The sequence below is a fragment of the Theropithecus gelada genome, chromosome 12 (assembly GCF_003255815.1).
Source record: "Theropithecus gelada isolate Dixy chromosome 12, Tgel_1.0, whole genome shotgun sequence".
Lineage (NCBI taxonomy): Eukaryota > Metazoa > Chordata > Mammalia > Primates > Cercopithecidae > Theropithecus > Theropithecus gelada.
The window spans coordinates 77,927,921-77,953,352 of NC_037680.1; the positions used below are offsets into that span (position 1 = coordinate 77,927,921).

Consider the following 25,432-nt stretch of genomic DNA (forward strand, 5'->3'; position numbering starts at 1 on the left):
GGGACCCTTTTCTACAACCATTGTTTTGAATGGAGCCAGCATGACCACAGATTGCTCTCTAATAGCACAATCTTGTCTATAGCTTGCTTGGGAAACTATGGGCTGCATTAGCACCCAGGATAATTTTAGAACCCAAATTCTCTCTAGCCTCCATCCCAGGAAGAGATGTTGGCAGTGTTTATGATGAGTGTTAAAATGAGCCCACATGAGCTATCAAGCTATTGATGAAAAGACATGGAGGAACCTTAAAAGCATATTACTAAGTGAAGGAAGCCAATTTAAAAAGGCTACATAGGGTATCATTCCAACTATATGACATTCTGAAAAAGGTCAAACTATGGAGACAGTAAAGAGATCACTGTTTACCCGAGGTTAGGGGTAGGAGGTGGGATGAATAGGCAGAGTGCAGCAGATTTTTAGGGTAGTGAAACTATTCTGTATGACACTAGAATGGTGGATACATGTCATTACACATTTGTCCAAACTCATTGAATGTACAACACCAAGAGTGAACTCTAATACCAGCTATGGACTTTGGGTGATAATGATGTGTCAATACAGGTTCATTGATTATAACAAATGTTACCACTTTTGGGGAGGGATATTGATAATGGGGGAAGCTGTGTGTGAGGGGGCAGTAAGCATATGGGAAATCTTTTATACTTTCCTCTCAATGTTGCTGTAAACCCAAACTACTCTAAAAAATAAAGTTTATAAATAAATGAATAAATACATAAAAGTTTACGGCTCAGCTAAGAGTGCTGCCTCTCCACCAGGATTTCTTTTTTTACTTGTAAATTGGTAACTTATAATTATATATATTTATGGGGTAAAAAGTGATGTTATGATTTATGAATACAATGTGGAATAATTAAACCAAACTAGTTAACATAACCATCATCACCTGAGATACTTAAAAGTTTTTTCTTTTCTTTCTTTTTTTTGAGATGGAGTCTCTGGCTTTGTCCCTCAGGCTGGAGTACAATGGCGCAATATCGGCTCACTGCAACCTTTGCTTCCTGGGCTCGAGCGATTCTCCCACCTCAGCCTCCCGAGTAGCTGGGATTACAGGCACCCGCCATCATGTCCGACTAATTTTTATATTTTTGTAGAGATGGGTTTTCACCATGTTGGCCAGGCTGGTCTTGAACTGGTGACCTCAGGTGATCCACCCGCCTCGGCCTCCCAAAGTGCTGAGATTACAGGCATGAGCCACTGCGCCCAGCCTAAAAGTTTTTTCAATGAGAATATTTGAAATTTATTCTTAGCAATTTTGAAATGTCCAATACTCTGTTATTAACTATATTTACTACTCTCTGCAATAGATCTAAGAAAACCCCATATTTCCCCTGCCTAATTGAGATTTTGTACCCTTTGACCATCATCTCCCTATACCCCCCATCCCCTGGCCTCTTTAACCATTTTACTCTCTTTTTCTATGAGTTTGATTATTTCAGACCCCACATATAAGTAAGAACATGTGGTATTTGTCTTCCTGTGCCTGGTTTATTTTATGTAGCATAATGCTCTCCAGTTCCATCCATGTTGTCACAAATGCCAGAATTTCCTTATTTTCAAAGGCTGAATAGTATTCCATTATATGTATATACCACATTTTCTTTATCCATTTATCAACTGATGGACACTTAAGTTGATTCCATAACTTAGATATTGTTAATAGTGCTGAATTGAACATGGGAATACAGACATATCAATAAACTGATTTCAAATATTTTGGGCAAGTACCCAGAAGTGGGATTGCTTGATCATATGGCATTTCTATTTTTAGTTTTTTGAGCAACCTCCATACAATTTTCCATAATGGCCATACTAATTTACAATCCCAATAACACTTTGTTAAGTGTTCCCTTTTTTCCACATCTTCAACACTTGTTATTTTTCATCTTCTTGATAATAGCTATTCTGACAGATGTGAGATAATAACACTATGGTTTTAATTTGCATTTCCCTAATGATTAGCAACATTGAGCATTTTTTCATGTCTGTTGGCCATTTGTATGTCTTCTTTTGAGAAATGTCTATTCAGGTCTCTTGCTCATTTTTTAATTGGATTTTTTGTTTTCTTGATATCAAATTGTTTGAGCTCCTTTTATATTTTGGATATTAATACCTTTTCAGACACATGGCTTTCAAATATTTTCTCCCAAACTGTAGGTTATCTCTGCACACTGTAAATTATTTCCTTTGCTGTGCAGAAATTTTTAGTTTGATGTAATCCCATTTGTCTATTTTTGCTTTTGTTGCCTGTGCTTTTGGGGTCAAATCAAAAAAATCATTGCCCAGATAAATGTAATAACGTTTTTCCCCCTTTTTTTCCTAGTAGCTTTACAATTTCTATTCTTATTTTTAAGTCTTTAATCCATTTTGAGTTGATTTTTGTATATCATGTGAGATAAGGGTCCAATTTCATTCTTCTGCATGCGGATGTCCAGTTTTCCCAACACCATTTATTAACAGACTATCCTTTTTCTATTGTGTATTCTTGTCACCTTTGCTGAAAATTAATTGACCACACATACATGTGTGGGTTGGTTTCTGGGCTCTTTGTTTGGATTCATTGGTCAATGTGTTTATTTATTTTTGCCAGCACTATGCTATTTTAATTACCATAGCTTCATAGTATAGTTTGAAATCAGGTAGTGTAATGTCTCTAGCTTTGTTCTTTTGGCTCCTAATCACACTGCCTGCTGGGCTTTTGTGTGTGTGTGTGTGGTTCCATAAGAATTTTAAAATTGTTGTTTCTATTTCTATGAAACATGCCACTGGAATTTTGATAGAGATTGCATTGAATCTGTAGATCACTTTGGGTAGTGTGGGTATTTTAACAATATTAATTCTTCTGAATCATAAACTTGGGTTATCTTTCCATTTATTTGTGTTTTCTTTATTTCATCAGTGTTTCCTAGTCTTCAGTGTACAGGTCTTTTATCAACTTGGTTAAATTTATGCCTACTTTTTTTGTGTGTGTGTAGCTATTGTAAATAAGATTGTTCTCTAGATTTCCTTTTTGGACAATTTGTTGTTAGTATGTAGAAATACTACTGTTTTTTGTGTGTTGGTTTTGTACCCTGAAACTTTACTGTATTTCGCTATTAGTTCTAAGAGTTTATTGGTGAAGACTGTAGGGTTTTCTATATGTAAGATCATGTCAGCAAACAGTGGCAATTTCACTTCCTTCTCTCTTGTTTGGATGCCTTTTATTTCTTTTTCTTGCATAATTGCTCTTGCAAGGACTTCTAGTACTATGCTGAATACAAGTGGTGGGAGTGGGCATCCTTGTGTTCTTCTCATATATGGCCTTTATTGAGTTGAGGTATATTCTTTCTATACTAAATTGGTGAGAGTTTTTATCATAAAAGGATGCTGAATTTTGTCAAATGCTTTTTCTGCATCTAATGAGATGATCATATGGTTTTGTCCTTCATTCTATTAATGTGAGGTATCACATTTATTGATTTGTATATGTTCAACCATTCTTGCATCCCAGGGGATAAATCTCACTGGATCATGGTGGATGATCCTTTTAATATGTTGTTGAATTCTGTTTGCTAATATTTAATTAAGGATTTTTGTATCTATGTTCATTAAGGATTTTGGCCTGTAATTTTATTTTCTCATAATGTTCTTGTCTGATTTTGTATCAGTGTAATGCTGGCCTTATAAAAATAGTGTGAAAGGGTCAGGCATGGTGGCTCATGCTTGTAATCCCAGCGCTTTGGGAGGCCGAGGCAGACAGATCACCTGAGGTTGGGAGTTCAAGACCAACGCAACCAACATGGAGAAACACCGTCTCTACTAAAAATACAAAATTAGCCAGGCGTGGTGGTGCATGCCTGCAATTCCAGCTACTCAGGAGGCTGAGGCAGGAGAATCGCTTGAACCCAGGAGGTGGTGGTTGTGGTGAGCTGAGATAGTGCCATTGCACTCCAGCCTGGGCAACAAGAGCAAAACTCTGTCTTTAAAACAAACAAACAAACAAAAAAGTCATGTGAAAGTCCTTCCACCTCTTCAATTTTTTGGAAGAATTTGAGAAGAATTGATGTTAGTTCTTTTTTAAATGGCAGGTAGAATTAAGCAGTAAAGGCACCAGGTCTGGGTTTTTTGGATGGTAGGCTTTTTATTACTTATTCAATATCATCATTATTGGTCTGTTCAGATTTTCTATTGTTTTTATGATTAAGTCTTGGTAGGTTGTATGTTTCTAGAAATTTATCAGTTTCTTCTAGGTTATCCAGTTCATTGCCATATAAATGTTCACAGTAGTCTCTTATGATCCTTTGCATTTGTCATATCAGTTGTAATGTCTTCTCTTTCATTTCTGATTTTATTTGAGTCTTCTCTATTTTTTCTTAGTTTAGCTAAAGGTTTGTTGCTTTTATCTTTTCAAAAAACAACTTTTAGTTTCATTAATTTTTATGTTGTTTTTCTAGTCTCTATTTCATTTATTTCTGCTTTGATCTCTATTATTTTCTTTCTTCAGCGTACTTTGGGCTTATTTTGTTCTTCTTTCCTAGTTTTGTGAGGTGTAATATTAGTTTCTTTGAGATCTCTCTTCATTTTATCTACTTCTTTTAATTTGACTAAAAGCCATTTATTGAAAAGGCTATCTTTTTCCCAGTGTGTGCTCTTGGCACTTTTGTCAAAAATCAGTTGGCTATGGGTGTATACATTTATTTACAGGCCTCTGTTCTGTTCCATTGGTCTACGCGTCTGTTTTTTTATGCCAGTATCATGCTGTTTGGGTTACTATAGCTTTGTAGTATAATTTAAAGTCAGGTGCCTTTAGCTTTGTTATTTTTGCTCAGGATTGTTTTGGCTATTTGGGGACTTTGTAGTTCCATATGAATTTTAAGATTATTTCTTCTCTTTTTGTGAAGAACATTTTCGGTATTTTGATAGTGATTGCATTAACTCTGTGTAATGCTTTTGGTAGTATGATCATTTAAACAATATTAATTCTTCCAATCCATGAACATGGAATATCTTTCCATTTATTTGCTGCTTCTTCAATTTCTTTTATCGATGTTTCATAATTTTCAGTGTAGAAATCTTTCACTTCCTTGGTTAAATTTATTCCTAGGTATCTTATTTTTTAAGCTGGTATAAATAGAATTGTTTTCTTAATTTCTTTTTTAGATCATTAACTATTAGTGTTTAGAAATGCTACTAATTTTTTTCTTTTTCCATTTTTATTTTAGGTTTAGGGGTATGTGTACATGTATATATTCGTTGCCCAGGTAAATTGTATGTCACTGGGGTTTGGTGTACAAATGATTTCATTGCCCAGGTAGTGAGCATAGTACCTGATAGGTTGTTTTTGAACCCTCACTGTCCTCCCAACCTCCACCTTCAAGTAGGCCCCACCATCAATTGCTCCCTTCTTTGTACCCATCTGTACACAATGTTTAGCTCCCACTTATAAGTGAAAATATGCAGCATTTGGTTTTCTGTTCCTGTGGTAATTTGCTTAGGATAATGGCCTTCAGCTGCATCCATACTGCTGCAAAGAACATGATTTTGTTCTTTTTTATGGCTGTGTAGTATTCCACGGTGTTACATGGAACCACATTTTCTTTATCCAATCCACCACTGATGGGCATCTAGGTTGATTCCATATCTTTATTACTGTGAATAGTGATGTGATGAACATACACATGCATGTGTCTTTTTGGTAGAATGATTTATATTCCTTTGCATATAATACACCCAATAATGGGATCACTGGGTCAAATGGTAATTCTGTCTCAAGTTCTTTGAGAAATCTCCAAACCACTTTCCACAGTGGCTGAACTAATTAACATCCCCACCAATAGTGTATAGCATTTCGTGTTCTCCACAATCTTTGAAGAAATATCCAGTAGTTGAATTGCTGGCTCATATTTTTAATTTTTTGAGAAATCTCTATACTGTTTTCCATAATGGCTGTACTAATTTACATTTCCACCAACAGTATGTAAGAGTTCGCTTTTCTCCACATCTTCGTCAACATGTGTTATTTTTTGTCTTCTTATAATAGCCATTCTCACTGGTGTAAGATGATATCTTGTGTTTTTGCTCTACATTTCCCTGATGATTAGTGATGTTGAACACATACTTGTTGGCTATTTGTACGTCTTCCTTTAATAAATGTCTACTGATGTCCTTTGCCCATTTTTAATGAATTTGTGTTTGTTTTACTGTTGGATTGTTTGAGTCATCTGTCAAATGAGTAGTTTGCAAATATTTTCTCCCATTTAAGAGAATGTCTCTTCACTCTGTTGGTGGTTTCTTTTGCTGTGTAGAAGCTTTTTAATTTAATATAGTCCATTTGTCTTTTTTTGTTTTTGTTGCCTGTGCTTTCAAAGTCTTAGTCATAAAATGTTTGCCTAGACCAATGTAATGAAGACTTCTCCCTATGTTTTATTCTAGTAGTTTTATAGCTTTGGATCTTACATTTAAGGCTTTAATCCATCTTGAGTTCATTTTTGTATATGACGAGAGATAGGGGTCTAGTTTCACTCTTCTGCATATGGTTATTCAGTTTTCCCAGTATCATTTATTGAAGAGGGTGCCCTGTTCCCAGTGTATGTTCTTGACAGCATTGTCAAAGATCAGTTGGCTGTAATTATATGAATTTATTTCTGGATTCTCTATTCTGTTCCATGCTTTATGTTTATGTGTCTATTTTTATACTAATACCATGCCATTTCAGTTATGATAGCCTTGATCTATATCAATGAGTACAGTTGGAGTGCAGTGGCATGATCATAGCTCACTGCAGCCTTGACCATCTGGGCTCAAGTGATCCTCCCACCTCAGCCTCCCAAGTAGCTAGGACTCCAGGCACATTCCATAGTAACTGGCTAATTTTTAATCTTTTGTGTAGATGGTGTCTTGCTATGTTGTGCAGGTTAGTCTGAAACTCTTGGACACAAGCCATCCTCTCGCCTTGGCCTCCCAAAGTGCTGGGATTACAGGCGTGAGTCACCATGCCTGGTCTTGTAATATATTTTGATGTCAGGTAATGTGATAACTCCAGATTTTTTTTCCCCCCACGGGATTGCTTTGGCTATTCTGGCTCATTTTTTGTTCCATATGAACTTTAGAATTATTTTTTCTGTTTCTGTGAAAAGTGACATTGGTGATTTAGGGATTGCATCGAGTCTGTACTGCATTGGGCAGCATGGCCATTTTGGTGACATTAATTCTTCCAGTCCATGAGCACGGATGAAATATCTTTCCATTTGTTTGTGTCATCTTCAGTTTCTTATATCTGTGTTTTGTAGTCTTCCTTCTAAAGGTCTTTCACCTTTTTGGTTAAATTTATTCCTAGATATTTTACTTTATGCTTTGTAGTCACTGTAAATGTTATTGCCTGATTGATTTCTCTTTTGGCTATTCCATTGTTGGTGCACAGAAATGCAACTGATATTCGTATGTTGATTTTATATTCTGCAACTTTACTGAATTTGTTTATTAGTTCTAAGAGTTTTTTTGATGGAGTTTTTTGTGATTTTCATATATAAGATCATGCTTTTCTGCAAAGAGAGATCATTTGGTTTCCTCTTTTCCGATTTGGATGCCTTTTCTTTCTTTCTATTGCAGGACTGCTCTGGCTAGGACTTCCAGTACTATATTGAATAAGAGCGGTAAAAGTGGGCATCCTTATCTTGTTCCAATTCTTAGAGGAAAAGTTTTCAGCTTTTCCCTATTCAGTATGATGATAGCTGCATATTTGTCATATATAGCCTTTGTTATGTTGAGGTATGTTTCTTCTATGTGTAGCTTGTTGAAAGGTTTTTTTTTTTTTTTTTTAATCATGAAGCAATGTTGACTATTATGAAATGCCTTTTCTGCATCTATTGGGATGATCACATGATTTTTGTCCTTCATTCTGTTGATGTTGATATCATGTTTATTGATTTTCATATGCTGAACTATCCTTGCATTTCTGTTATAAGTACCACTTGGTCATGGTATATTATATTTTTGATATATTGTTGGATTTGGTTTGCTAGTATTTCATTGAAGATTTTTGCATCTGTGTTCATCAGAGATATTGATCCGTAGTTTTCTTTTGGCTGTTGTTGTATTGTCATCTGACTTTGGTATTAAGGTAATGCTGGCCTCACAGAATAAGTAAGGGAGAATTCCCTCCTCTTCATTTTTTTTTGAATAGTTTGAGGAGGATTGCTATTAGTTCTCCTTTGTGTGTTTGGTAGAATTTGTCAGTGAATCCATCTAGTCCTGGGCTTTTCTTTGTTGGGAGAGTTTTTATTACTGATTCAACCTTGCTACTCATTATTGGTCTTGAATAATTTTCAATTTCTTCCTGCTTCATCTTGGTAGATTTTACGTTTTCAGGAATTTATCTCTTTTTGCTAAGTTTTTTAGTTTGTTAGTGTTATAGTTGTTCATAATAGTCTCTGATGATTTCTTGTATTTCTGTGGCATCAGCTGTAATGTCTCTTTTTTCATTTCTGATTTTATTTGGGTCTTCTCTTGTCTTTTTTTGGCTAGTCTAGCTAGTGGTTTATCAATTTCATTCATCTTTTTAAAGAACTTTTTTTTTTTGCTGACCCTTTGTATTGTTTTTGTAGTTTCTATTTCATTTAGTTCTGGTCTGATCTTACTACTTCTTTTCTTCTACTAATTTTGGGCTTGGTTTTCAATTCCTTCAGGTGCATTGTTAGACTATTTATTTGAAATCTTTCTACTTTTTTGATGTAGGTGTTTATTGCTATAAACTTCTGTCTTAGCACTGCTTTTGCTGTATCTCACAGGCTTTGGTATGTTGTATTTCAATTTTTTTTGTTTCAAGAAATTTTTTTTATTTCCATCTTAATTTCTTCATTGTTCTATTGGTCATTCAGGAGAATGCTGTTTAATTTCCATGCATTTGTATAGTTTCCAAAGTTTTTCTTGTTATTGATTTCTAGTTTTATTCTAGTTTTATAAGTGTGCCTATCTTTGGGCCCCAGGGTGGCATAAGCTGGCATTAAGTATTAGTGGGTTCAGGCAGGCCAATTCTTGGGCCTTTAGTGGCTTTTTCAGGTGTCAGGAATGGCAGCTATGGGCTAGGCAGGTAGGTAGGTTCACAGACCCATTGGCAATGGGTGTGCTGTGGCTGATGGCAGTAGCAATAGTGAGACAACCCTCTGGGACCCAAGTGGTACTCACTGGTGTTGGCAGTGGCTATGAGAAGTTGGGTGGTCCTGTCCTCAGGCCCATAGGTGGTGCATGCAGGTAGGTGCCAGCAATGGTGGTAGCGGAAGGTTTAGTGGGTTTACTCTCAGACCCTGGGAGGGGTGCTCATGCGCCTTACAGGTGACATGAGTCTCTTGTAGGCAGCATATAGTTGGTTCTTGTTTTTAAAAACTCCATTCACCCATTCTATTTTTTTTAATCAGAGAATTTAATCCATTTACATTCAAGGTAATTATTAATAGGTAAGGACTTACTACTGCTATTTTGTTAATTTTTGTTTTGTTGTTTTGTAGATTCTTTCTACCTCTCTTGCTCTCTTCTTTTGTGGTTTGATATTTTTTGTAGTGTATGCTTTGAATCCTGCTAAAGATTTTTTTCTTTGTGGTTACCACGACACTTAGTTAGAATATCTTGCTCTTGTAATAAGCTATTTCAAGCTGATAACAAGTTTAATTGCATACAATGACTCAACAGTTTTACTTCCTCCCTAACATGTTGTTTTTGATATCAGAATTGATATCATTTTATAATGTATATCCTTGAAAATTTATTTTGGCTATAGTTATTAACAGTTTTGTATTTTTACCCTCATGTTGGGATAAAATTGTCTTACATCCCATCATCACAGTCCTAAAATATTCTGAGTATGACTCTATTTTGGTTATACTATTGAGTGTTGTGCTTTCATATGTTTCATGTTATTAGTCAGCAGCTTTCTGTTTCAGTTTTTAAAACTTCCTTTTGCAATTTCTGTAAGGCAGGCATAGTGGTAATGAACTCCCTTAATTTTTGTTTGGGAAAGTTTCTATTTCTTCCTCAACTGGGGAAGACAGCTTTGCTGTCTTTGCTTGGTAGGCAGTTTTTTCCTTCAGCGCTTTAATACATCATCACACTGACTCCTGGCCTGCAGGGTTTCTGTTCAGAAATTACAATTGTATGGCACTCTTTTGTGTGTGATGTGTTTCTTACCTTCTGGAGCTCTCAGAATTTTTGCTTTGTCTTTGATTTTTGATAGTTCGATTATTATGTGTCTTGGTGTACTCATCTTTGAGTTTAATTTGATTGAATTTGATTAGGAACGGGTGCACAGGAACTCTCTGTACTTTCTCCTCATTTTTCCTGTAAACCTAAAACTACTCTAACAGGTAAAGTCTATAGATAAATAAATGTATAAATGGCTATGATTCAACTAAGAGTGCTATCTCTCCACCAGGATTTCTAAGGCTGCTCTGGTGTGCAGCAAGTAGCCTGAAAGGGGATGTTAAGATTATCTTCACCCATACACATAATAAAACTCTTTTAAAAAGTAAATCGTATTGTGTATATTTAAGGTATACAACATGATGTCATAAGATTCATCTATATATGTCATATATATATGCATCTCTACTATAGTAACCATCTTACTGTATCTATATACTACACATAATTTTTACTATATATATACACACACACTACACAAGCATATATATATGTAGAGTTTATATGTGTGTGTGTGTGTATATATATACACAAATGGTTACAATAATGGAGGTTACTACGAACATATAGTTAAAGGTTACTATAGTGGAACAAATTAACGTATTCATCAGCTCACTTAGTTAACCATTTTCCCCCTGTGGTGAGAACAGCTATAAACTCATTTAGCAACATTCTTAATATCATACATTAACTATAGCTCTCATCTTTTTACATTATATTTTTGGACTTGTTCACCCTACATATTTGCAACATTGTATCATTTGATTAATATCTCCCCATTTTATTCCTCCTGCCCGACTATGGTAACCATGTTCTATTCTCTATCTCTCTATATTTGGACTCCTTTTAATTTTCTCTTGATTTGACTTTGCTCCTGACTCTCTCATACTTTCTTCCTATTTTGCTGAGTCCCTGACCTAGCAGCCAGGGAGAGTAGAGGTGAGAAAAAGAAAAAGAGGAGGAGGAAGAGAAGAACGAGGAGATGGTGGAGGAGGAGACTTGGCTGAGAACAACAGTTATTTATCACAGAAATCTCATAGAGAACAAAAATGACTCTTCTCAGTAACTAACAAAAAGGGAGATTATAATTGAAATGAAAGGATTGGATGATAAAATGCAAAAGCAGTAATAACTTTCTTTGTGGTTTATTTTAGTGGCTTTGAATCAAGCCATCCTGCTCTTCAAAGACATGTGTCTTATTCATCTCCCCCACCCCTCATCCCCCAAACTCCATTTGGAACTATCTGAAGACCCAGTGAAATCCTGCAAAGGATGCAGGAGCCTTAGAGCCATCAGCACACAAGGGTCCATGCCAGAAAGTGTACCTGTTCTTGTTTTCAAAGTTCTGCTTCATCTCAGCACAGCGGAGGTCCATTTCATTGGAGAGCTGGAAATAAAATCAGCATCAACAACACAAGACTGAGGACCCCGTCCCATTCTGATCTGCACCTTCTGAAAAACCTTCCAATTCATGGGGCACGGCCCCCTTCCCACCCCTCTTCCACTGTGCTCTGCAGTGCCAGAGAGCACATTATTAATAAGGGAACAGAACAATTTGTGCCTTGCTCTATGTTGTTTTCTACTTATTCAGTTCATAATGTTGGTGCATCTCTTTCACTGACTGGTTTTTTTGGGTAGGTCTGGTCTCCGGTGCTAGACCATCATCTCTGTTACATCATGGCCTTCAGATTTTTGGATATGTAATTCAATTGAGCAATCATTTATTGAACAAAGGGCTTGGCTTGGAAGAGCCAAAGAGGACTAAGACTCAGATCTTGCCTTCAAGGAACTTAAAATCTAGTGTTAATCCTTGTTGACAGTATAATTCCATTCAAGCAGGCAGGATTTGCTCACTTTCAGGTGAAACATTAATTTTATCTTGCCCATGAAGATGTTAGCTAATGTAAAGTCACTCACCAATTTCTGGGCAGACTGGTGGTCTCTGTTCATTTGTTCAATTATTGCTGTCAGTTCTGAAATTTGCTCTTGTAGGTCAGAAATGATGTTGGTCCTGTAGGAGAAGTAATTCTTCTATCACCCACAAAGCCTACCATTCCATGCCACTCAGACCCCTGAGCATGACTGACTCTGGCCTGGTGAGAGCTGGCCATGTCCTGCACCTGCTCCATCATTATGAGGTGGGGGTGGAGGGATAGGGACAGTCTTAGAGAAGGCATTTGGCAATAAGGCAGTTGAGGCTCAGATCTGACTCTTTTGGGTAAGCTCACTAGACTTGAACAGGATGGTTTGGTGCCCTACTGAGTAGAAGGAAAATAAGAATATGTCAGAAATTTATTAGAGTTTGACCTTGATTTGGTGATGAGGGTTGAAACAAAGGATGAAGTTCAGGGGATTAGGAAATTAGAAGATGTGCAATAGGATTGATGCTGACTGTGAACCACATACAAGGACTGGGCCAGAGATGGGACTAAGAGGGGATTTAAGAAGTGGCTTTCAGCACAGGTCATAGTTTTCTGTGTTTCTGGGTCTAAGGCTGCCATGATATCTGTAAATTATTTAACTCTGGTTGGGCTACAGTGACAAGGCAGCAGGTGGTGCCATGTGCAGTGGAGCTGACAGGAAGTCCTCAATGCAAGATGCCTTGACCTCTTTGGTCAACCACCTCCCATGTCTAACTGAGCACAGAGAGAATGTGGGCTGACAAAACAAGAGAGGGGATACAGGAGGAGACAGTTCCAGGGTATGAGAAAGAAAAGGCATGAGAAAGTTGAATAAAAGGGAGCCCCTATCTTTTGAACACGATCCTCACTATAAACAACACTCACAGCTTTACCAGTGAATACAACAAGCACACGTTTTCATGTTTTATTGTGCACAACGGGTGACAACTTCCTTGTGAGGCCAAGAGGTGGGCTGTCGTGCTAGCTTGACTATAGGCGCATGCCCCATTCTCTTCCTGCAGAGGGCTATGGATAAGCAGGGAAAAGAAAGCAGAGGCTGAATGCCCCTGGGTGGGAAGACAAGAACTTGGGTCCAGCCCCTCTGGGCCAGGTCAGATCAGAGAGACTCCATGGCATGGCATCATTCGGACTTGAGGGTCCTTCAGACTCACCCTCAATCTGAATCCCTTCCCAGATGTAACCACTGCTAACAGTTTGGTTGAATTCTGCCAATACACTAGCAGATAGGTAGACGATTGTGTGTGTGTGTGTGTGTGTGTATGTGTGTGTATGTTTTCTATTGTTGGTCTTTTAGACTTGTGTGTTGAAAAAATAATTCTTACAGCAAAATAAGCCTGAGGGAAGAGGCACTTGGAGAGCCATCAGTAGTGCAGTTAAGAAGTAAGATGCCTGAACATGGGCAGGGTATCGGGGAAGCAGAAGATATGAATAAGAGATTAAAGGGTAGAATGAAAAGATGTAGAGATGAATCTGCATCTGTTAATGAAAAAAGAAAGACATGGAGATATACTTGATATGGCATTGGAGGACAGAGAGTGGGTGGGGCCTGAAGACAGACAGGATGGCTGTGCTAACGGGATGAAGTCAGGCCGGAACCTTCCACACTTCATCTCCCAGGGGCATGAGCTGAGTAGTATTTTTGGACATAATGAAAAAGAGGCTGGGCGCGGTGGCTCATGCCTATAATCCCAGCACTTTGGGAGGCTGAGGCCAGAGGATTACTACCTGAGGTCAGGAGTTAGAGACCAGCCTGGCTAACATGGTGAAATCCCATCTCTACTAAAACTATAAAAATTAGCTGGATGTGGTAGTGCAAGCCTGTAATCCTAGCTACTCGAGAGGCTAAGGCATGAGAATTGCTTAAACCTGGGAGGCAGAGGTTGCAGTGAGCCGAGATCGTGCCACTAAACTCCAGCCTGGGTGACAGAGAGAGACTCTGTCTCAAAAAAACAAAAAAAACAAAAAAAAAAACCGTGTACATTCCAGCCTCCCAGAAACCCTCACTTTACTTAATTTGCATGCCCCAAATTCAGACTAATTTATGGCTCTTCTATCTATTCCTCACCCCAGGAACAATTGCTGTCCTTTGGGATCAATCACATAACTCCCAATCAATCTTCATCCTGCCCCTTGGATCTGCTCACGGATGGGATCAGAGGAAAGAGAGGCAGATGTGGAGAGATGCATCATCAGGAAGCAGGGGTGAGGAGGGGGGTGCCCTTGTGGCCCCTCCAGAGCAGGCACCAGTGGCCTGGGTGTGGGCATAGTGGCTTTGGCTTATCCCTGAGGCCAGGCTGAGCTGGTGGGAGTAGCCCCAAGCAGCTGAATGTTGGTTCAACAGCATTACCTGGAAAATCTGTCTTTGTTCGGGATCTCCGATTCCCACCGCTTTTTCCCATCAAACATCTCATCCCCTAAGGTGACAGAAATCTGTTCCCGATTCCGAACAAGTTGATAGCCAGGTGACACGTTGATCACTTCCTAGGCATCAAGGGAAAGTAGGATAAAATGGCAGACTTGGAGTGCTGAGATTTCTCCAAATCTTCTCCTATTGCCTCACTGACATCTTAAAAACAGGGACCTGGGACTCCAGAGCCCACGCCCTTCTGGGCCCTTCACCCATTGTAGCTCATCCTCACATCTCTGAGACTCAAACCTGACGCTTAGTAGGCTCCTGGGTGTCCCTAGGGGCCTCTCAAGCTCTGTGCCACACCAAGCCATTGATGCCCCTGCCCCCCCACTTGTGTTCACCCTTGTGGCTGGAGGTGGGCATGCGGCAACTGCTCAGGTTTTGGAATCACAGAGGCCTGAGTAAATCTTGGCTCTGCCACCAGACAATAGCCATCCAGCATCTCTGTGCCTCAGTTTTCTCATCAGAAAGTGGGGTTAATAACTCCTTCTCAAATGGCTTTTGTGAGGGAAAAACAAAACAACATATGAGAAAATGACTAGGATCGTTGCAAACAAAATGTCATTTCCTCCTCCTTCTCCCATTAGATGCCAAGTCAGAAACCTGGGCAGGGCCTCCGCTGGCCTGGACCAGGGCAAGCCCTGGGGCTCTGAGAGCTGCACAGCACACGCTGCAGCCCCTTGAGCCCTGCTGTTGTCACCCCCTCATGTCTCTCTGAATCACCCTCCTCTCTCCACACCCCTGCCTGACAGCCCCAGGCCACCACCATCTTTCTCTTGGACTCTGGCTTCTCTGCCTTCACTCTTGCTCCCCAACAGTTCATCCTCTCCACCTAGAAGGCAATTATATTTTTGCTTGTACATTTTTTCCCTAACCATTAAAGGACTGCATGGTATTTAAAAACAAACAAACAAACAAAAAAACCTAGATAAACACAGAATACAGTAAAATGTATCAATTATATCCCACCAGAGACTGCTTCTTCTGAAATGTAACTCTTACTTGGTCCTGTGCCTGTGTCAGACCAGTAAAGGCTCCCAGACACCAGAAGGGTCAGGCCCACATTCCCAGGTAGGCACCAAGATCCTTAGAGTTTGGTTCCCATGACCTTCTCTAGTGCCCTCCCGCCCCTGCTCCCCTGAAGGGTCCCGGCTGCCTCTCCCCAGCATTCGTGACTTCCCAAGGTCAGCAGAGGGCTTCCTGCATCTGGGCATGAGCTGTTCACTGGCCTGGACTAGCTGTCATGTCCAGTTTCCCTGGGACACTCTGTTTGCCTTGTGCAAGCAGGAGAGAGTGGCAATTAAATGCCCACTCTGGAATCTGGCTGAGCTGAGTTCAAGTCGTGGTTCTTCCACTTATCTGCCATGCACAATATGCAATAATAACAGCACCTCCTCCCAGGATCTTTGTGAAGATTCAACAAGGTAAGTATAAAAATGTAAAAGGCCCACGCTTGCACATGGTAGGCGCTCAATACATTTTAGTCCCACCGCCCTCTTCCTGCCTTTACTCACATAAAATGATTTATTGCTCTCTTCTCGCCTTGCTGCATGGATTTTCTTTCTGCAAGAGAAAGACATGCTCAGAAAGCAACCAGACAGCAAAGAGAAGTTCAAAGCTTAGGAGCTGAACCCTGAGGCCGCCACCATCTGACTTCTGCTCTCTGACCTGACCTTCTTAGGGGATCCCTAGGATAGTTGGGGAACTCACTGAAGCCGGGCTCCTGAGGGCCCCAAAGTGGGAGCGCTCATGAAAAGGTCCTGCCCAAGGAGGCAAAAGAGTTGTCCTATGATGTTGGGGCAACTTCTGTTTTGGAGGAGCATAAACCAGCTAGAGGGACCCTTACATATTCTCCCTGAGTCAAGGCTTTGTGAGTCAGGTGACACCCCTCGCCACCCGCTTACACACACACGGGCACACACACACTCAGTTCAGGGAACTGTAAGGAACTCTCTTTATTGGAGAATGAAACATTCTATATAAACAAATGTTCCAGATAATGAAATGAATCCCATTAAGATACAAACATTGAAGTTAAACTTGTTTTTCATTCAAATCTTTATATGTACTATATAAAAAATGAATACCATATATGTGTATATGTTCACGGTGACCTTTCCCTCCATCTCCAAAGCCAGCAGCAATTGCATCGCTCTGACCTCTGCTTCTGTTGTCACAGCTCCTTCTTTGACTCTGACACGCTGACCTCCTCTTTCACGTACAAAGAAGGACCTTTGTGATTACATGGGGTCTGGGATAATCCAGGATAATCTCTCCAACTCAAGGTCAGCTGATTAGCAACCTTAATTCCATCTGCAGCCTTAATTCCTCTTTGGCAAGTAACAACATATTTGCAGTCTCTGGGTGTTAGGGTGTAGACGTCCTTGGGAGGGGGTCACTGTCCTGCCCACCACACCCATCACCTCGTTATCTGCTTTGAGCTCATCTCCCACCACTCCCTGCTCACTTGCTCCGCTCATGCCACACTGGCCTCTGCCTTCCTGGAAGAGGTCAGACATGCCAAGCAAGTTCCCACCCCAGGACCTTTGGACTTGCTGGTCCCTCTGCCAAGAGTGCTTGCCCCAGGCATCATCAAGGCTCCTTCTGTCCCCTTTACACAGGGACTCGCCCGACCTCCCTACATAAAGTATCCCCACCCTCACAGCCCCTCCCACTTTGCCTGCATTGTTTTTCTATGTAGCACTTGCCAACCTCAGATGTAATAACTAGTTTATGGTCCTCTTCCCCTCCCTCACTAGAAGATAAGTGCCAGGAGAGTGGAGACTTTATTGTGTTTCTGGCTGTTTTCCCAGCACCTGAAACAGTGCCTAATAAATAATAGGTGTTCAATAAATATTTTCCAAAAATTAATGGAATACAAAGATTCATACAAAGACCTAAAACTAAGATACATTTCTAAGCTTGTAAAATGTGAGTAAAAATTTTAATTTGTGATTAAAACCAAGATGCAACCCACAGAAAATCTTAGACACAGGAAAGTAATCAGCTAAAGAGTGGGTCACCACCCTAAATGCATGGGAGGGTCAAGGCTCTGTGACAAAAGGGCGTATCAAGCTTTGGGCTCGAGGGCAGAAAAGAGCTATTGAGGGCACCCCTGTGGAGAGCAGTTGATACAGTGACTTTGAATCAAATGATGCAATGACTTTGGAAGCTGTGGATGCAGAGGACCCCAAAATCTACATGTAGGATCTGAGGTTTGCGAGAAATCAAGGTGGATTCTGGCAATTCTCTAATATCCCTGGCATCAATTAGTTCAAGTCAGGCCAGGTGGGAGGGAGATTATTTTATTCACATGCCTTAAACCATTTCTGCCTCACGGACATACAAATACTTAAGGCCAGGAGCAGTGGCTCACGACTGTAATCCCAGCAATTTGAAGGTCGAGGAGGGCTGATCACTTAAGGTCAGAAGTTCAAGACCAGCCTGGCCAACACAGTGAAACCCCGTTGTTACCACAAATACAAAAATTACCTGGGCATGGTGATGGGTGCCTGTAATCCCAGCTACTCAGGAGGCTAAGGCAGGAGAATCGTTTGAACCAGGGAGGTGGAGGTTGGATTGAGCCAAGATGGCACCGCTGTGGTCCAGCCTGGGTGACACAGCAAGACTCCATCTCAAACAAACAAACTGCTGGGAGCAGTGGCTCACGCCTGTAATCCCAATACTTTGGGAGGCCGAGGCGGGTGGATCGCTTGAGTTCAGGAGTTCAAGACCACCCTAGGCAGCGTGGTGAAACCCCGTCTCTATTAAAATACAAAAAAGTAGCTGGGCATGGTGACTCGCACACCTGTAGTCCCAGCTAGTCGAGACACTGAGGCAGGAGAATCTCTTGAGACTGGGAAGTGGAGGTTGCAGTGAGCCACTGAGGTTGCGCCACTGCACTCCAGCCTGGGCAACAGAGTGAGACTCCATCTCAAAAACAGAAAACAAAACAAAACAATACTTACTTTGGGGAAACAACAGGTTTTGTTGGTTGGAGGTAATTGTGATTTTTTGGAGCTGGTAGAAGAGGAGTTAGCCTGAAAGTGAAAAACAATAATTAAAACAAAAAAGTTGGAAATTCGGAAACCCTTTTTAACACTCCCAGATTAAGTACATCATTATAGTGACCCAAAATTGGAATGCATGATCTGACAGCTGGAATCTTTAAAATCTGAGGCCTTTAAAACTCAGGCCCAAGGCCCTGGCAGTTGTTCACTGTCCCAGGAAGAGTTTGTCCCCCATTTCCCAAAGCTCTTTATCCCACATGGAGGGGGCAGCTGCCATCAAGGCCCTTTGGTTGGAAGCCGTACTTTGCCTTTGCACCAACACTGAGACTTCCTCATTTAAAATGGCACAAATCCCAGGCAGGGCTGGCAAGATGAGGGTGCAGCCAACCAGCTGGCAGGGAAGCTGCAGAAAGCAAGGCTTTCTGGCCCACCTGGGATTTTGCTGCCACACTTGCTGTTTTAGAAAACTTGTGAAAGAAATGAGGCTACAAATGGATCCCAAGGTCCCTGTGCCTACCCCATCCCAGATAATTCTTACTTGGACCTCCCTGTGGAGTTCTTGTGTGGTAGTTGAGGGGTCTTGATTAGCTTCCGTGGTCCCAAGTTCCAGGGGTCCCAGCAGGTGCAATAGATGAGAGGGTTGGGGTACATGGCCAAAGGTCAGCGGCAGTCTTGGCTGCTAGATCAGGAGGCTCTTGCTGAAATCGAAAAACAACAGCAGAAAGTTAAACCATTTAGAATCAAAGCAAAAATACAGACAAATTGGGAAGAACCCAGGGAGGACCCAAAGAACAATGGTAGACTCCAGAAGCTGTTGATCTGGTGCAGGGTCTTGGCTATAGGTTAATAGCTCATCCCTTTCAACTCAGTAGACTTGACTTGAAAGCAATTTAAACTTTGCCATAACTGGCCAGGCACGGTGGCTCATGCCTGTAATCCCAGCACTTTGGGGGGCCGAGGTGGATGGATCACTTGAGGTCAGGAGTTTGAGACCAGCCTGGCCAACATGATGAAACCCCGTCTCTACTAATAATACAAAAATTAGCTGGGCATGGTGGTACACACCTATAATCCCAGCCACTCAGGAGGCTGAGGTGGGAGGATTGCTTGAACCTGGGAGGCAGAGGTTGCAGTGAGCCAAGACTGTGCCACTGCACTCCAGCCTGGGTGGAGAGTGAGACTTCCTCGCAAAAAATAAGATAAAAATAAAATAAAACAAAAATAAAATAAAATAAAATAAAATTTGCCATAACTGAGTCCTTGCTGTGAGCCAGGTAAAACCGTTCAATTATTGTTATGCTGATACTACAGATAAGGCTACTGAGACTCAGAGAAGTCACAGTGGCAGGAAGTTGCAGAGCTGGAAACAAACACAAATCTCCTTGACTCCCAAGCTCCTTCCTTTCCAGCAGGCCACGCCAGTTCTCACTGAAGGGAAGAGAAATTCCCACAGCAAGTTTGGCACAGAACTTCCTGGAAAATCAGTTCTGCTGCCTGAGCTACAATGCAACTGAATCTCCTCGTTTCTCATTCCTGGTCACCTCTTTGAATTACAGAGTGGAAACTCCTTCCCTGGCTCCATGAAAACAAAACCCCTATTATGAGAGTCTTGATGAAAGACAACTATCAGATAAACATGGTGGCTTGACCACACTGGCTTATCTTTCTTTTCCAGAATCCAACTAAAATTAGAGTACAGCATTAAAAGAGATTTAATTCCATAAGAGCAAGAAAATGGGAGAGGAGAGAAGATTGCACAAGGGATGTCCCTACATGTTTGGCATCATAACTAGGGCTCTCACCATAGCTCACTACAGCCTATGTGCCTGCAAAGACAGAGTATGAACAAGATGGAGCCAATTCACTCATCAGAGGTCCCAGAGGGTGCAGGACTTGGAACTGGTAGATTACCTGACGATATTGACAGGCAGCTGGTAGATCTGTAGGAGCACATGGTAGGATGAATACTGTCCCTTTCCCTACACCGCATGTCCTAATCTCTGGAAAGTGTGACTATGTTACCTTACATGGCAAAAGCAGCTGTGGTTAAATGAAAGATCTTGAGATACAGAGATTAACCTGAATTATCAGTCAGAGAAGATGTGATAATGGAGGAAGAGGTAGGAGTGATTGAGGAAAAGGTCTGGGAGCCAAGGAATTGGGGCAGCGTCCAGATGCTGGAAAAGGCAAGGAACAAAATTCCTCCCTGGAGCCTCCGGAAGGAATGCAGCTCTGCTGACCTCTTGATTTTAGCTCATTGAGACTCATTTTGGGCTTTGACTTTCAAAACTGTAAGATAATAAATTGGTGTTGTTTGAAGCCACTAAATTTGTGGTAACTTCGTTACAGAGCAATCAGAACCAGAGCATTTGGGAGTGTAGGTGCGGGATTGGCAATACAAACATAGAAACCTAAGAAAATAAAATGTGCAATTACTCCAAGCTAAAAAATATTGAATGACAAAGTAAACATAATCATAGTATGGCACACACTCATATGTATCAAATGTAAATACTTAACATTGACTTAGCCAAAAAGTGAATTGTGACTACACGGGAAGAATGAGCGGAATGGGGATGTGTAAGAGCCAAATCCTCATCTGATGTACCAGAAAGAAAAATTAACATATGGAGCACAGACAAATTATTTGCAAGTATGAGGTAAAATTCCAAAGAAATAGATAACAGAGTTGAAAATAATTGCCTCTAGGAACACATTGAGAAGTAGAACTGACAGGTTGGGGGTGGGGCAGAAATTGAGACTTTTCCTTAATGAATTTTTAACATTATTTTATTTTTAAATGATGTCAGTGGATATTTCTTTTCTCTTTTCTTTTCTTCTTTTCTTTTTTCTTTTCAGAGTCTTGCTCTGTCACCCAGGCTGGAGTGCAGTGGTACAATCTTGGCTCACTACAACCTCTGCTTCCTGGGTTCAAGTGATTCTCCTCCCTCAACCTCCTGTAGGTGGAGGCCTCCAGCCTCCTACAAGTGCCCACCAGTATGCCTGGCCAATTTTTGTATTTTTAGTAGAGACTGGGTTTTGCCATGTTGGCCAGGCTGATCTCGAACTCCTGGCCTCAAGTGATCCTCCTGCCTCGGCCTCCCAAGTGCTGGGATTACAGGCATGAGCCACTGTGCCAGGCCATGTCAGTGGATATTTCATTAGTAATAAAAACAAATGCCAAAAATGTTATAAGAATCAATAGCCCAACAGAAGCATTAAAATGATAACAGATTTAACTCAAATGTCTAAGTCTATGATTAGTTTTCAATATTATACTGGAATACATTTGCTTAAGAACCAGTCGAAAAAATGAAATCAACCTTTTTCTCCAACATGACTGATGCTTGAGAAATCCACTGATGGTGTCTAATGACCTTAAGAGCTAGAGAGGACCTTAAGGTTGAATCTGTTTTCCATATGAAGATACTAAAACTCAAAGAAATGAAGTGACTACTCACCCACTGGTAACTGCTCCTTTAACAGCACAAATCTTTAGAGCCTCGTGCTGTGAGTACTGTGCTAGATGCTGGCTGGATTTTGCCCTCAGGGAGCTTGCAGTCAGTAGAGGAGTTGGCAGAAAGACAGCTAAGTGAGCAGTGGAGTGAAGGCAACAGACCTGGCCTTGGAATAAAGGCAGAGTGTGCAGGGGTTGGCTGGGTCAGAGGCCTGGGACTAGGGGATCTTCTGCAATAGATGTCAGGGCTAGAAAGGAGTCCAGGAGACTGGCTGAACAGCGAAGGCCTAAAGAGCAGGTGACAGGGCCGCCATTTATAACTGTCCACACTCCACTGTGTTTGGGGGCCTGTCAGGGACAAGTCAAGGAGATGAGGTCAGAGAAGCAGATGGGATTGAGTGCCCAGGTAGGAAGATGATGCTACAAGGGGCTAGAATTCAGGTGAGAGTCTGAAAGGAGGCTGCCACAGTAGCAAAAAAGAAGCTCTGCTTCTGCTTCGAACCTTCTATCTGCTTCCTGTAGGAAAGGGGAGAATTCTGAACTTAGGAGATTTAGCAGGAGTCCATGGGGCAGGAAGTGAGAGGTTAAGGCAGGCCCACTTCTAGCAACTGCCTTCTCTCTTCTTGAAGGCCAGGACTCCACTATGGAGAGCTCTTTGTGCCTCAATACCTCCACTAAGCCTTGCGAAGTGGCTTGTCCACAATGGGCATTTGATGCATATTTCTTAGCTGACTAGTAAACTTGATGGTTGTAATCAGCTCATCACGGTGGTTGGAGCCAGCTCAACAAAGAGGAAAAAGACAGTGCGGTGGCTCATGCCTGTAATTCCAGCACTTTGGGAGGCCGAGGCAAGTGGATCACTTGAGGTCAGGCGTTCAAGACCAGCCTAGTCAACATGGCGAAACTCTGTCTCTACTAAAAACACAAAAATTAGCCGGGTGTGGTGGCACACGCCTGTAATCCCAGCTACTCGGGAGGCTGAGGCAGGAGAATCACTTGAACCCATGAGGTGGAGGTTGCAGTGAGTCGAGATCTTGCCACTGCATTCCAGCCTGGGTGACAGAACAAGACTTTGTCTCAATAAATAAATAAATAGAACAAAAAACAAAAACAAAGAGAAAAGAGATTCACAGATGAAACTGCCAAAATGTTGTAATCATTGTTACCATATTATAAATAATATTAAACGTTTGCATTCAAAAGCCAGAAAGCAGAGGTAAATTGTATGGGTGATACAATCACTCAGTGGAGTTTTACATAGATTTTCAATGATCTTTGATGAATGTGTGGTTGTTTCCTTTTCTTCTTCCCCATGATAAATGATGTCTTGGTATCTATTCTTTTGCTCTTAAGAAAAAAAAAAATGGCCTCATAGTTGTGGTGGCACATGTCTGTAATCCCAACACTTTGGGAGACTGAGGTGCGAGAGTCGCTTGAGGTTAGGAGCTTGAGACCTGCCTGGGCAACATATTGAGACTCTGCATCTACAAAAAATTTTAAAAATAGCTTAGTGTGGTGGAGTGTGCCTGTAGTCCCAGCTACTTGGCAGATGGCGTGGGAGGATCACTTAAGGCCAGGAGTTTGAGGTTGCAGTGAGCTATGATCACACCACTGCGTTTCAGCCTGGGTGACAGCACAAGACCCTGTCTCTAAAAAAATAAATAAATAAAATAAAAATAAAGGCCTTTCTCTTTGAACACCCATAGGAATGATACTCAAAATATTTAACAACCAGTACGACAAGGCTATTGAATAATCAACCAGGGTTGGAACAGGGTCCTGGGGGATCTCACTCCCACCTCCATGCCATGCATTAAGTCCTTAGCTGCTCAATCATGAGGTGGTCTGGGGGTGCCAGGGAAGAGTTGGGACAACCAAGGTGGCAAGGAGGACATGCAAGGGGCTTGGACAATGGTCATCTACCAATCAATATGGCAGTATTTTATTTATTATTATTATTATTATTTTGAGACAGAGTTTTGCCCTTGTTGCCTAGGCTGGAGTGCAATGGCAGGTTCTCGGCTCACTGCAACCTCTACCTCCGAGGTTCAAGCGATTCTCCTACCTCAGCTTCCCCAGTAGCTGGGATTACAGGCACCCGCCACCACGCCTGGCTAATTTTTGTATTTTTGTAAAGATGGGGTTTCACCATATTGGCCAGGCTGGTCTCAAACTCCTGACTTCAGGTGATCCACTCACCTCGGCCTCCCAAAGTGCTGGGATTACAGGTGTGAGCCACCATTCCCAGCCTGTGTGGCAGTATTTTAATATTTCAGTAGCTAAAATCAGTCCTTGACTTCTCATAGCTTCTTAAGTGGGAACCACTTCTAACAGATTTTGGGGGCATCCTTCCAGAAATGCATATAATCTTACATGTCTTGCATATAGAACTTAACCTGTAGAGAAGCATAATAGATTTTTAAAAAATGATTTGCCTAAATGAGAGCATACTTTGCACATGATGTTGCATCTTGTTCTTTTTATGTAACAGGATATCTAGTAGATATTTCCACGTCATCACGGATAGATCTGCATTTACAGTGGCTTGACATCGAATAGCTCTAATCATCGAGGGATGTGTGAGTGTGTGTAAGGATTCTTTCTCCCTCTTTTTTTCCTTTCTTGCACTTCTCCCTGATGATTTTACCTGAGGCTCGCCCTAACAATAGTCACCAGTGAGCCGGCAGAGGCTTCAGAGAAGTTACTGGTTAGTATTAATAATCAGTAGAAAAAATAATATAAAACATCTTTTCCAAAGAGCTTACCTTGGACTGCCCAAAGATCTGTTATTCTCATGTGGCCCGAGTCAAGCATCTTAAAGAAATCACAATGTTAGAGAGAAATGGTTCCCCATCAACACAGAATCAGAGTTTACTTTAGATCAAATCCAGAGGTTCCAGAACTCAAGACTTTAGTGGCCATTCCAAGTGGTTGAAATGCCGAAGCAGAAAATTCACAGTATATGTAGTGTGGGAAGACAGACTTCTAGTGAATCCAATCAAAGGCTTTTACAAAGGCTGGCCTGGCACAAACATGAATTTCCCTTCTAAAGACAAAACAGTTCACGTTTCTCAGTATTGCAATGAAATTAAACTAGAGGAGGAGGTCACCCCTCCATTCAGATTCCAGTGACTTGGGCCTGAGTTGTGAGGTTTGCCCTTGGGAGATGGCAGGCCAAAGTTTGTTTATATTGTTGCTATGGACACAGAACAATAGCTCCTCATTGGCTCAGGGCTCTTTTCTTCAAGAGAGAAGGTTGGGAGAAACAGCCAATTAAATTCTCCAATACCTAAATCAGTGACCACCCTCAACAGCAAAGAGTTCATACTTTTAACACTGGATTTCCACTTTCGTCATCAGCCATGGGACAAAAACGCTTAAGATATATCTTCAGAGGAAATAGAATTCAACAGCACTTTTAGGTTTCATTGGTCTGTGGCAATAG

The 25,432-nt window shown here is 41.1% G+C and overlaps 1 protein-coding gene across 1 annotated transcript in view; it reads right to left on the minus strand.

The window, feature by feature from the left end:
- Positions 1–25,187, minus strand: part of ALS2CR12 (amyotrophic lateral sclerosis 2 chromosome region 12) — a 62,691-nt gene extending 37,504 nt beyond the window's left edge. Inside the window, exons 1-7 of the mRNA XM_025404847.1 lie at positions 24,753–25,187; positions 19,069–19,228; positions 18,489–18,560; positions 16,035–16,083; positions 14,458–14,591; positions 12,106–12,199; positions 11,514–11,575 (exon numbers count right to left, since the gene is read on the minus strand). Coding sequence (XP_025260632.1) covers positions 11,514–11,575; positions 12,106–12,199; positions 14,458–14,591; positions 16,035–16,083; positions 18,489–18,560; positions 19,069–19,181 — 524 coding nt within the window. The 5' untranslated portion in view covers positions 19,182–19,228; positions 24,753–25,187. The remainder of the gene's footprint in view (positions 1–11,513; positions 11,576–12,105; positions 12,200–14,457; positions 14,592–16,034; positions 16,084–18,488; positions 18,561–19,068; positions 19,229–24,752) is intronic.
- Between the last annotated feature and the right edge of the window lie 245 nt (positions 25,188–25,432).